The sequence below is a fragment of the Marmota monax genome, unplaced genomic scaffold, assembly GCF_021218885.2.
Source record: "Marmota monax isolate L192 unplaced genomic scaffold, Marmota_monax_Labrador192_F-V1.1 WCK01_AAM20220418_F8-fsc00004, whole genome shotgun sequence".
NCBI lineage: Eukaryota > Metazoa > Chordata > Mammalia > Rodentia > Sciuridae > Marmota > Marmota monax.
Window position 1 is genome coordinate 20,615,570 of NW_026692881.1, and position 13,718 is coordinate 20,629,287.

The 13,718-nt window shown below is 44.3% G+C and overlaps 1 protein-coding gene across 1 annotated transcript in view; it reads left to right on the forward strand.

Annotated features, from left to right (window-relative positions):
* Positions 1-13,718, forward strand: part of Sorcs3 (sortilin related VPS10 domain containing receptor 3) — a 606,876-nt gene that overhangs the window by 269,117 nt on the left and 324,041 nt on the right. Inside the window, exon 3 of the mRNA XM_046450521.2 lies at positions 4,293-4,392. Within this exon, the coding sequence (XP_046306477.1) occupies positions 4,293-4,392 (100 nt within the window). The remainder of the gene's footprint in view (positions 1-4,292; positions 4,393-13,718) is intronic.

Genomic DNA, 13,718 nt, shown 5'->3' on the forward strand with positions numbered 1-13,718 from the left:
TGGCAGATGCCTGGATCCCCAAGTAGAGGATAGTTTGCTTTTTTTTGTTAGGGTGAATTCTGCAGGTACAGTTGTCTCTGGCTATGAGGCCACACCTCTCTGCCATCTGCCCCTCACCTCAGGCCAAGTGGGTCCACAGGACGCTGTGGTCAAAGCGCTGTGTGGTGTCCGTGCTGGAAAGGACAGAGTCAAGGGCACCTTTGATTCCACAGGCTCACTGGCTCCTTGAGGTGGGTTCAATGAACAGCACTTGCTTCTGTCAGAATGAATGAGCAGAAACTGCCGGAGGCCTGGAGGAGGCTGAGACAGAGAGAGCTTCCTTTATTGGGAAGTCCCGACTCTCAGCAGCTACTTTTGGAAAATAGCAAAGTCAGTGTGAGTCTGTCGTGCAGCTTGCAGCAAGAGAGAGCATACACTTGGTGCTAAGCATACTTCCTTTGATGAGGGTTATTTAGATTCTAGAAGAAAGTTTGTTGTGACATCAGTCATGCAGGGAGCCCTGAGAATTTAGCTCTTACAAGATGTTTGGTATAGATAGTATGAGGAAAGTCTCTTCATTGGAAAACAGCTTAGCACTCTGTTGGTGAGATAATAAAGTTTAAGGTACCAAAGGGGCTGTATGATTATCTGAGTTAAACCTCCTGCAGTAATGATAGAATGGGACTTGACAAAGATTCTCTCCTCCAAATTCTGGTCAGGCTCTTCTGAGCTCTTTTTTTAATGAGGCCCCAACCTTGGGCATGTTCTCAAGAGCCCAATTTTAGCAAGAATCCTGCTAAGTCAGGTTTGTCTGAGAATCCCCTAGCCTTGATATCTGATCAAAGTCCTCATCCTCCACTGTCCCCCAGGTAACATCTGATCACCCTGGCTTGTGTTTAACAAGAATCCTATTAGGATTATTAGCAAAGAAGTACCCCACCCTGTCCGTAATTTTCTATCTACTGACCCTGCCCCCCATTCCTTGACTATAAATTTCACTTTTCCTTGTTGTATTTAGAGTTGAGTCCAATCTCTCTCCTCTACTGCAAAACCCCATTGCAGTGGGCCTTATACGTGTTGCAGTGGTCTTGAATGAAGCCTACCTTACCATTTTAACAATGTCAGAATAATTTTTTCTTCTACAGGTTTAGAGAAGGGGCTTGTCCAGGGAGACACTTTGAGTCATTTTAGAATCAGCCTAGAGTCGGATTTTCAGATTTAATGTTCCGTGTTCCTTCTCCATACATGCTGTCTTTATGCCTTAAGGAACATAAATCAAAAAATAATTCATTCTATAAAAGATTTTATTTGGATTAATAAAAGTATGCAACTGACAGCCTCTAAAGATTATGGTTTGTCTCCTGCACTGCCGCGGCGAACACTATTTGCCCCGGGGCGGTGGTTGATTGGTCATTTAACATTAATTCTAGTATGAGTGAATTACAGAGCCTTCCTTGGCAGTAGACACTGCTGGACTGTACCATTCTGCACCAGTTGTGCCAGCATCCAAAGTATCAAGTGTGTTTCCTAGGTGTGGCTATTTGTTGAGTTACCACTAACTTTAGTAGTTGGGTAAAAACTTGTGAGTATGTTTGGAAAACCTCATTCATTCATTCATTCGCTCTCATAAACAAAGACTAAGTAAACAATACAAAAGCCAACTTATTCTGTATTTTCTTTGCATGTAAGGGAGTCACAGTCAAGGGGGAGGTCTCAGAATAAAGATAGTGCCACTCAAATGACAGGATAAGTGCTAAAATAGAAATATGTGCCAAGGGCCATGAGAACACACAGGAAATTGTGTTTAAGCTCCTAGGAGGAAAGTGAGAAGGGCCACAGGGTTAGAGTTAGATGTTGAAAGCTGGAGAGAAATTTGCCAAGAAGAGGAAGTGGGGGGATGGCTGGTTCTGGCAAAGGGAATGAGAGGTGCAGAGGTGGAGGGCAGTGGAAACACAGGACATGTTTAGAAGAGTTTAGTGAGGCTTCTGAGAGAGATGTAGAGAAGCAGGTGGCTGGAAATGGGTCTAGTGAGAGAGGTCAAAGCCAAATTTTACACGACAGTGCTTGTAAGATGAAGCTGGACTGCACACAGGTAGAAGTTGATTACTCCCACGAAGCAAGGTGGACAGATCTGGGCCATTGAAATACAACCTGTTCACAGCATGAGGATGGAGAGGGAGAACACCTGAGTTGGGGGTTGTTGCAAGACCAATGGCGTGAAAATGGAAAGGACACTAGGGACTGAAGTTATTTAGAAGACAGAAGCTTTAAGAGTCAGAGTCTGAGCTGGTTTTGAGAGATAAAGGCAAAAAGAAAGATTGGGAGTGGTTCCCAGAGCCCTGTGCCTGATGTATGCAGGAGACAGAGCATGAGGATTCAGCTTTTGGGGGTCTGATTATTAAAGTTAGCAGAACTGATGCCCCTGTGGAACCAGTAGCTTAAGGAAGGAATTGGAGATCCTGAAATTTGTTTATTCAGTGAGTGAGCTGGCTGTGTATGATGCATAAGGCCTTCTGTACCTTTTGGGGAAAAAAAAGAAATGAACAAGTGCCTTTTAATTTTCATTTATTATTTTAACATTTCAGTCATTTCCATTTATCTGCATCCTGTTAGGAGCTTTGTCATGTGTGGTGTTTGTTTTATTTTTTATCCTTTCAAAATTTTTAAAGAATTATTTATTTATGTACGTATTTATTTATTTTTTTTTTGCATCCTTATGAGTGTCATGTGAGATTAAAGTATTCCCATCTTTCAGGTAACCTGAGGCGCCAGCAGGTTAAGTAACTTGCATCTGGTCATGAGAAGAGAGCTGCAGCTCTAGGAATGAAATAGATTTGCTGTAGCCGACATTCACATTCCTCCTTATCCTAGTCCTCAGTGATGCTCCTTATCCTTGAGGAGTCTACCTTGTGGTTGGGGAAACAGAAAGTAAAGGAAATGATCATGACCCTGTTGCAGAGTTAGCAAAGAGGCAGAAGGATGGGGGAAATGTGTGCTGGTACAGGAGAGAGGTGAATGGTATGGGAAGAGGGCTAGGGAAGCCTTCCTCAGCAGGGAAGGTGAAGGTGAGCACTTTAGCTTCATGCTTGAAGACAAGGAATCCGCCAGGTTGCATGGAGGTGGAGATAAGTCATCATGTAATTCTGCTAACTAGTCTTCTCCAGCTAACCGTGGCCTAAAGCGGGATCACAGTAGAGAGGTAAGGTGGATAAAGTCTCAAAGAAAGGGCAGGAGTGGGTGGTTCCAACATCAGGTGGAGCCAACATCAGGGGAGGCTCAGAGCCAGAGTCAGGAACTGAAAGAGAGGCACGATGCAGATGGTCACATGGTCATTTGATCCCAGAAAAACTAAGTGGATCGCTGAAGCCTGAGTTGGAGAAGTGTGTCAAGTTGAGTCAAAGGAGGTGGGAAACTGAAGACATGGGTGGTCTGGGAAGAGGGAGGCGTGTGGTGGGTGGGAGCAGGACTAGGTGGAAAGTGTGGCGGGATCGGTGGCCAGTCACATCCCACTGTTTGCCACCTTTTCTCCTTTCTCCACCATGGGAGAGAAAGAGCCAACAGAGGTTTGCCTGCCTTTACTCCTTGAGCCTTTACCTATGTTTTCAGCAGTGAGGCCAATCCACTAGAAATTAGGCTTAAAGGAGGAGCAGGTAGCCCAAAGGATAACTAGGCTAGGATGATGAATTGCTAGAAGCAATTCCATGCCATTGACTTTTCACTGTGGACCACCATGGACCATTGTTCCTAAAGGTCTCTAAAACATCGGACCTTCTGCCCAGCAGGGTCTTATTGGGCCATTGGACTGCACAGAGTCTTGAGCACTTCCTGTTTCTATGAGGGACCCCTTATTTCAGGATTGGTAGAGGAGGTGTAAAGTTGTTTGCACTCTGTGACCTCAGGAGACAGTCTGGCCTCTTTCCCTATGGTTTTCACTCCCCATCCTTGTATGGGGGCTGGTTGGAGGGAATTTATGCCCCTGCTCAGCACCCTATAGAGAGCCACAGAGTGAGCCTCATGGGAGGCAGGCAGTCTCCAGTGGCTCCTTTTATCGTACAACTTCACAAAGGGCAAAAAAGTAGGTCTCTGTGAAAGACTAGGAGTGAAGGGGAGCAGGCTCAGGTAGTAAGCAGGTGCATTAGTCTAATTGCTCTTCTCAAATTAATGGGGCTTTTTATCTCTGAAGAACACTTTTAAGCACTCATGTGATTTGGGAACAAAGATACAGGTCAGGGGACAGCCTGGCTCCCCTTTAAACACAAACCCCATTTGATAAAACAATCTCTCTCTCTCTCTTTTTCTCTCTTTTACTGCAGGTCAACAGATTACGGCACCACCTATGAAAAGCTGAATGACAAAGTGGGTTTAAAGACTGTCCTCAGTTACCTCTACGTCAATCCCACCAACAAAAGGAAGGTAAGAGGCAGGGTCAGGAGGCCCTGGACTCTCCTGCTGAGTCGCAGGGCTGCTTAGGGCCAGGAGTTAAGAAAAAGCCCAGTAATCATGGAGTCACTTACAGAGTGCCTGATTTATATGCCCAGAACTTCACGTACAGTGTAATTCTAGCAGCCTGGAGAGGAACAATAATAATAATATCAACAGCAGCAGAACAGCCACCTGTGAAATTATATAGCATGTAAAGGGTTCCCCTGTGCCAGGCTCACCGCTGAGTGCTTTGCCTGTCTTACCTCATTTGTGCTAACAAGGAATCTATGGAGAAGACGTGATTCTTATCCCACTTCACAGGTAAAGAAGCTGAAGCTCAGAGACACTAAGTAATACTCCAGCTTGAATCAGACACTACTAAGCAGCAGACCTAGAATTCAAGCATGGGTCTGCTGGATTCTGATTGAGTCTTTGCACAGCCTCCACCTTGGTCTAGTTTCTGAAAGAAACTTATTCATAGGGAGCCCCTTCTTGCCAGGGGAAGGAGAGGTGACTTTTGGATCTGCAACTTTATCCTGAGTTAGTTCTGAGCCAGAGGGCAATGCTGGTTCTCTGGATCCTTTGCTTCTTTCTTTCTTTGGGACTAGCAAGCAGGGTGACATCATCTAAGGTCAGGCCTTGGCCATGGGGACCTACTAGGAGGAGGAGGCCTGGATTCCATGGAGCAATGGTTGGTTATAGCAAATAAACACTGTACCATGTATTGAATTTGGGTAAATGTGATCTTTCCCAGCTAGGAAAGCTCTCCTGTTTAGAAATTTAGGCAAACCTGCACCAAAATGGCCATTTAAAGGTTATTTCAATTTTTCTAAAAAGCTAAAAAAAAAATTACACTTTCAGGCTTTCCTCTTGCAGTTCAATCTCATTTCTCAGTAGTTTTGCAAACCCTTCCTTCATCTAGGTCAGCTCAGGAGTGAACTTACTCACACAGTGCACATATATCTGACCCCTGATTCCAACATGGAAGAGTCCAGACTGTGGCTGAGAATGATTACTTATGCAGTTCAACACAGAGCAGCTCTGACTCCAACCCTTAGCATCTTAACATACATCCCATCTCTTCTCCCCTTAGTGCCCCCTACATCCCCACAGCAAGGAGAGGAAGCAGAATTGCTGGCTCCTGGTTCAACACCAATGATGGATTAGCCTAAAGGTCCAGCCAGCTTCAGGGCTTCCCAGACCCCCAGACTATGCCATTGGCCAAATACCAAAGCCTTGATTATTAGGATGGCTGTGGAGACCCCTGTTACTGGGTTTAGTTGAGCAGTTAGTTTTCCGGGTCTCAAAGGGTTGTCATGTTTACATTTTCAGTATTGTTATTTGAGTTATAGGATTTAGAGCTGGGAGGGATTATACATTTCATCTATTCGTTTGTGAACTGTGACCATGTTACAAATGTGAGTCAAGTTCTAGGTCTCCTCTTAGAAACTTGTCTCTGCCCCGAAAGTTTTCATATATAATGAGGAGTTTGTGAACACCCCAAATCCCAACCAAGAGTCCAAGATGTCAATGGAGTCTTGGTTAAGGATCACCTATCTAGGCTGGGCATGGTGGTGAACACTTGTAATCCCAGCAGCTTGAGAGGCTGAGGCAGGAGGATCACAAGTTCAAGACCGACCTCAGCAACTTACTGAGGCCCTACATGACTTAGGGAGACCCTGTCTCATAATGGAAAAAAAAGGGGGTGGGGTGGGTGGAGCCAGGGATATAGCTCAGTGGTAAAGCACCTCTAGGTTAAATCCCCAGTACCAAAATAAAAAAAAAAAGAATTATTTATCTATAATAACAGCCTCATTTTACAGATGAGAAAACTAAATCCAGAATGCCCATGTGTCTAGGTAGAAAAAAGAACCAGGATCTGAACTCAGGACTCTCGATTCTCAGCAAAGAGTTATTCACATAAGCCTATACTTTTCACCTTTTCTTTCTACCTAGTGGTAGCCCAAGGGGTCAAAATTGCTCTGTGATCTAGAACTAGCAGCTGGTACTAGTTTATGATGGACACATAATGAAAGTTGACTGAATAGAGTCAGTGATAATCTGTATTAATTCTCCCTCCACCCTCATCTCCTCAATGAGGAGGAAGCTGAGGTCCACCCAGGTTACTCAACTCATTAGTGGCAGCTCATCTCATGACTCCCACTCTGGTTTCCTTCCCATCTCTTCATGAGTGACTTGGGGTCAAATGGAGTCCCAGGGGGAGTGTATCTTTCTCGGGGAGCAGGAACTGGGTGTTTGGCACATGGTGATGCCCAATAGCCCTGATCTCTAACCTCTATCTGGACAACAGAAAGGCCAGTCATATTTTCATGGAGGTGACAGATGAGCTGTTTTTGGAGGATGTTTCTCTGTGACACAGGTAGGGTCACTCCTGCTCACATCTAGTTTAGTTTCCATCTGTCCTGTGTGTCGCCTCTTGGAAACAATCATACTGATGCCTCTTTTGGTCTTTTGCTCTTTTCTTCTGCTCCTGACTGTCAACTCTCCTTAGTGCAACTTAGAAGTTCTTAGAAGTGAGAGAGAGGAAGGACAAGTAAAGTCTGGTGCTGTGGTCTGGAAATGACCAGCACAGAAATGCAGTCCCCATTTGTCCTTCTTCAAAGTGACAACCAGGCAATGGGCTTTCTGAAGCAATTTCTCACAGGGATTATTGCCCAGTAAACAGAATTCAGGTCTATTTTACTCATCTAATCTGAGCAACATCACTAAAGTACAGCGAACTGCCACCTAGGAGACACTGCCACCCAGAAAGTTGAAAGTACACACACACACACACACACACACACTCTCAGATTGGGAAAAGACAAATGCTATGGAATATATATATATATATATATATATATATATATATATATATATATATATATATATATTCATAAGGACCCTGTGTGATACTAAAGTATTTTCTGAATCATCCAAGGAAAGATGAAATTAGATCTGTTTCATTAGATCTGTTTCATTGCACCAAGTAGCTTAGATCGTATTTGGAGACTCAGGATGAGAATGACACATACATTCTACATGATAGCTTTGTCTTAGAGTGTTGGGTTTAGCAGAACTCCCCTTTCTCCACCCTCTTAGGCAAAATGACAGGTTGATAGAAATGAAAATGTTCTCATTTATTAATCGAGAGCTTTGCATCATTATGACTTTACAGTGCACTTTTAAAAAAATCCTTCTTATATTTATCTGGAAGGGTAAACTGTGGTCACCTGGATTCTTTTGATTCTTTCAGTACCCACATTATCTTTAGCTCCCCATGTTCACCAGCCGCTAATGGCAGTGGGCTCCAGCAGATTTTTCAGTTAATCTTGTGGAAGCAGTTGCTTTTCACCTAATGAGTTATTTATTTAACAGATGGCTGCTGCTTTCCTTGGAGGCTATGAATACATCAGATGAGATCTGTTGCCCCTGGCAAAACAGTAAATTGTGCTTGTATTTATATAGTTGCTCCCAAAGCTAACTGTTGACTTTCTTAACACTTTTTTTTTTGACAACATAAAATCTCCAAATACAGATAGCTAATAAGCCATTAGGTAGAAACAGAAGTGTTTACATGCATGTAGTTTCTTTCCACCAGTAATACTTTCAGTTAGCAATAAGAGCACCTACTTCACTAAACTCCTTTTTAGGAGGTTTAGCTACATTGTTCTCTAATCTCTCATCCACTTTAGAAAGCAGGCTCCATAAGGAAATGGACTCCAGTAAATTAGTCCTGGGCCCTATTACCATACACGATGGATTTGAAACAAGCTTTCCCAGTGGCGTTTTTTTTTGGGCGGGACAAATTAATCAAGATACATTCTGTAATGCTGGGCTTCCTTATGGGAATCGGGGTGTGGGCTAGTGGCTACTGTCTTTCTCACAGGCAATGAGCATGCTATATTATCATATTTCTAAATGAGGGTATTGATATGAAATGCTCAGAGCTGCTCCAGTTGGAGTTGTTCTAGACCATCTCATGGTGTGGTGGCATCAGCATTATTTTAATGACCTTGACCTGGCCTGACTGTATTTGACGTGAATTCTGCAACCCTGGCTTGTTGCCTTTCTCTGGTCATCAGCCTATTAGCTCATCACCTGGGTTTGAGCCCAACTTTGTTAAGAGAGCCCAGCATTGCTGGATGTTTCTGAGCTTGGCACTTTAAAGATGAAGAGCAGTGTATTAGTTCTGGAAGCAGGAGCGTGTAGGGTTTGCCTCCTGGAGGAAGGACCCTGTTATGATCGGGGCTGACCGGTTTCTTCTCTTTGAAGGAGATAAACATCCCTGGGTCCAAAGAATTCATTACTCCCGTTTGAGTCTTGTCCTTAAGCTCCTGCAGAATGGCAAGTGTCAATGTCAAGTCTGTGATGACCATAGTTGTGGTTTGTACAGTCAGGGTGAGGACTGTGGCCTCTACCATGGAGGGGCTTGATTCCCAGGAGTGAATCTTTTTGAGAAAGAATCCATGAGTGGGCAGGGAAATGAAGGCATGTTGTGGTCTATTTGCTCTGGCTCAAAGGTGACTGCCACCTGCAGCTTTGGAAACAATGCGTTGGAAATGGCAGAGAGAATGCACAGGTCTGACTGCCAAGGAATGTGAGTGGAGTGTGGCAGAGTAGAAGTGTGTTGCCTCTGGGTGTGTGTGGTGGGGACTGCCTGGTCTGCCATCAGATTAGAATGATGCCTTCTTTCGGCTGAGCTCTGATATGTTCCAGACATAGTGCTAAGTTCACTAATCTATACTCTTTTTTTTAAAAATTGTCACTACTATATACTATTTTTTAAAAAATAATATTTATTTTATTTCTTAGTTTTAGGTAGACACAGTATCTTTATTTTACGTTTATGTGGTGCTGAGGATTGAACCCAGTCCCTCATGCATGCTAGGCGAGCACTCTACCACTGAGCCACAACCCCAGCCCCACTATATACTCTTGAATTTCACTGTGAGTTCCTTGAGCCTGTAGCTTCATCTTCCTTTGACAGATGAGGAAACTGAGGCTCAACAGGTAGCCCACTTGCTTTTTGTAAAACTCTTAGTCAAATGGGGGTCCAGGATCCTCATTCATCACTGACTGTAGAAGCTAGCTGCCACAGCACAGGTACCAAGAGCAGGTGAGTTGTAGTCATCCTGCTATTAGGAGTCACCTATTGCCTGGCATCTTCTGCGCATTAGTGATAGAGGATTAGCAGCTTCTCAGAGGAGGAGGGAGTGTGAGATCCTCCATTCCTAATTGATTTGCCATGAGAAGGATAATTACTTCCAGGCTACCCTGCAGAAATACAGTGGGAATTACCAGTCAGATTTCTTCCATGAGCAAGCCTCCTCTGTCAAGCTGTTGACGGAGTGCTGCGTGTGGGGTCGGCGCTGGGTGTTGCCTGTGTGGTTCTCCAGGTACAGCAGTGAAAACCTGAGCTCTCTTTAACACCTCAGGGAAACCTCTGAACAAAACATAACGCAGAATTTTAAAGTGTTGGACTCCCGCTTTCTCTGACCTATGTTTCCCAGGATTGTTGGAGGGTCGGGGAGAGTAAACAGCAAGCTAGTACTCCTTCCACCCACAGATATTGAAGTCTCTTATGCAAGTCAATGCAGGGGAAAAAACTGTACATGGAAAGGTAATTTGAGGCTGTTAAGCAATCTGTTAAGTGTGTAACTCTGAGCAAAGTGTTTTGAGGGGGAGGTTCCAGCTTTCATAAATATGCAATCTACCTGGGCAGACAAAATGCACATGGTAAAATGATTACATACGTAGACCCACAGCTTCAAGTTCCGCACATGCAGGGGCCAGAGGGTACTACCAGGGAGGATGTGGGCCAGGCAGGGGCTCGGGAAGCCCTTCCATAAAGCCCCCCCACCATAAAGTTCCAGATAGCCATGATGTGAAAATGAGGCCCTGGGGTAGCCAGTTTTATTGGACATCCTTATTATATTCTAATTTTAATAAGAGATTTTTCTATGTAGATTTTGATTAAAAAATTCTGTATTTTGAAATATTTTCAATAGATTAGGATGTGGAGATCAGGGTTTGGGTCTGGAAGCCTATATCAGATCTACTTTGATCCCATATTCTGGGTAATAAGTCGGTCTATGGGTGAAAGTTTGGTATTTGCAAAGTGTTCTTTAGGGCCAAAGGATAACACTGCATAGACTTGCTTGCTGGGGACCAGTGCTGATTGGCCTACTTGCTGGCATCCTGATTATAGACTGGAATCCAGGCTCCCCATGAGCCTTACCTGACTCTGCCTCTGGTGCTGACCACAGGGGGCTTGGCCTCTGCTGCCCAGCTGCCTGCTTCCAGATGTTGGTGGGGAGGATGTGGCTCCAAAAGCCTTTGGACTTTCAGGAGTCTCTCATCCTGCCTCGCCCGGGAGGCACGCTGCCACCTCCTCTTTTTCCATCTTCTTCCCTGTCTCTTAAAACGAAACCTGCTGACTGCCTCAGAGATTGATTGTTCCACTGATGGAGAGAAATGGTCCCACTCTTGTTAATTCACAGCCATCTCGCTTTTCTTGCCTCATAAATTAACATAGTTATACAAGAGGCTAGAGCAACGTGTCAGGAGATGTGTTTAGAGGAAAATGTGTGAAAAGAAGAACGGAAGAAATAAACAAATGATACTTGGATCAAACCTCCTTTGTTTACCGATTCCTAGCCCCAATGTTTTTCTTCTTGGCATGTCCACCACCTCCCTTGTTCCCCCAAAAGGAAAGAATCAGACCTCATCAGGGGCTAAGAAGTCAGAAGAAAGGAGAATCAATGAGGGAAAGACACTTGGTTCAGAAGTTTCCATCTGCCTTTGCGAGTGCGACCCAGTGATGGAGAGGCCATGAAGCCTGGTTCGATTCAAACTAATCACTTAAAGGAAGAGGAATCTAGAGTAATTCTTGGAAATTCACTCTTTAGTCACAAAGTCCCTTTCTCAGCAAATATATGTATGTGGTTCCCTGTATAAATTACTGCAGCATGTGCTAGCCAAGAATTTATTTAAAGGCTCATTAAAATGATTACTAGTTTTTTCTTTTGCATTTTATTTGAAAATGGGAAGAATATAAACCTATAGCCTGGCTTTTCTCCAAAGTGCCCTTTAGGATTTGCATCGAGTATATAATATTTTTAAAAATAAAGATAGAATTTGCACTAAGATTATCCATGCGTTTAAGAGGAATAATACAAATTAACCACTTACTATACTTTTTAGAAGTTTGTTTGTCCAACATATTTTTTTAATTGGTTTTTTATTGATTTGAGGTTTTATGTGTGTCGGTATGCATGTGTATAGAAGATTTTTCCATAAAGAATATTATGGAAGCATCAGAGCTAAAAAGTAAGGAAAGAAAACACCTTCTAAACTCTGGTTTGAGCTGAAGCAAGAATGTAGAAAACATTTGCTGGCACCTGAGATGCTAGTCCCATTTCACTGATGGGGTCATTTAATGGACTTCATTGCTCAATGTCCTAGGAAAAGGGATTCCGTTCTGGGTTAGATGTCAGTCTGGGGCACAGGGACTAGGACAGAGCTGGTAGTAGGAGCAGGAAGATGAAGAAACTACCCAAAGGAGAGGACGTTGTACTGCAGTTGAGGGAGAAGATAGCAAAGCACACCTGATCACCAGTAGAGATCATGGGAATTCCATACTCCAAAGGCAGGAAGGTAGCACACCTCCATCTGAAAGAATGGATGTGGCACTGAGCAGAGTCAGAGCCTTTGAAAGGCCGAGGTAAAAATTGAGCAGACTTTGAAAGGAAGTCTGGGATTTGGAGAAGGAGGGAGAAGAAAGAATGATCCCATAGATAAATGAAGGCAGGGGAGTTTTAGTGCGCATGTTGGGGTTGACAATTACAAGTTGGAAGAGAGATGCAGCAGGGCTAGACAGTGTAGGTCACCTAAAGCTCAGAGCTGGAGTTGGTACTCAGGGAAGAAGGCATGGGAGCCGAAGTGGGCTTCAAAGGAGGGGCTTCATAGCACCAGAACCTTGTGTCAGGAAGGCCGCCGACAGCCTCCTGGGCTGGGAAGAACCCTAGTGAAGCATTCCACCCCAGCCTTGCTGGACCTTCCGGGCATGTTTTCTGAGCATCACAGACTGGAGCAATTTTAGCACAGAGCTTGAGAAGGCAGAGTGTTGTGTTCTTCCTAATGTTCCGGCGCTCACTTATATAGCAAATGGAACTCACTGCCCCTGAGGTAGATCTCGCTGTAACGATAACAACCACCACCACCAGAGAAAGAAATGACTCTATTTTTTTCTTCCTTGGTGAGCTCAACCAAGCAGAGAGATTGCTACTGGCAAGCACATCTTGCCCCTGGCCCGTCCCCCCATTACGGGTCCAAGGTCAGAATGATGGAAGTCAGCTCTCAGCACACATGCTGCTGGGGAGCATTTCTGGGTAATGAGGGGCAAGCATCCTGGGAGCCACAGGTCTGCCAAATGGCTCGGAGGCAGATTTGGAGCCAGTGAGGCTCTTTCCTCCACACTGGGGTCTGGGCTGGTTTTGCAGACTGTGACACTGGCCTCCGTGATGAATGGAGGCCTGAGTTGGTGCCAGCAGTCCCATGTGGAGGGCCTCCTGAGAGCAGATGCGGACAGTCAGCCCTGACATTCCACAGCACGAGTTTAACTCAGAGAAATGGCTCCGACTGTCTTGTGATGACCAAACAGAGGAAAGAAATGATCTAGAGAGGATGAAAGTATGAGAAATGCACATGATTATCTCCCCTGCTGGGCTGCCAAAGATGGGAAAGAGTGGTGGTCAGTTTAGAACTTGATAGCCATTTCTGGTTCCTCGCTAGTGCCCAGCGAGGTAGAAGGATGTGGAAGAAAGAGCTTCACAGGGCATCCCATACCTCACTGTGTGACCTTGAAACTATTATTTAACTTGTCTAAGCCTTAGTCTTTCCTGGCTGCAAATGGGATTATTACTACTATTATTTTAAAACAGTTTTAAGAATTAAATAATGCAATGCAGACAGAAGGCCTGACACAGAGGAGGTGCTCAGCAATCTGACTTCCTTTCTCCCAGTTAAATGCACCTCTCTGGCTTTTTCCTCTGCTGAACGATGTCTTCATTTCCAGGCACCTCATACCTGTCTATCTTCTCCCTCAAATCAGCATCAGGCAAAGTTTTTCCAAATGAAAATTGCCCCCTCTGCATCTTTTTATTTAGGTCTCTATCCACCCTTCTCAGGAATCTATTAATAGTTTATATCTCATTTAATTTAAAAAGATGGTTTCCAAGCCCTGTGCAGTATGTGTCTCAGTCTGCAAAACCAGCAAGTTTCCACCCATATTCTCCCAAGCTCCATGAGGCAGG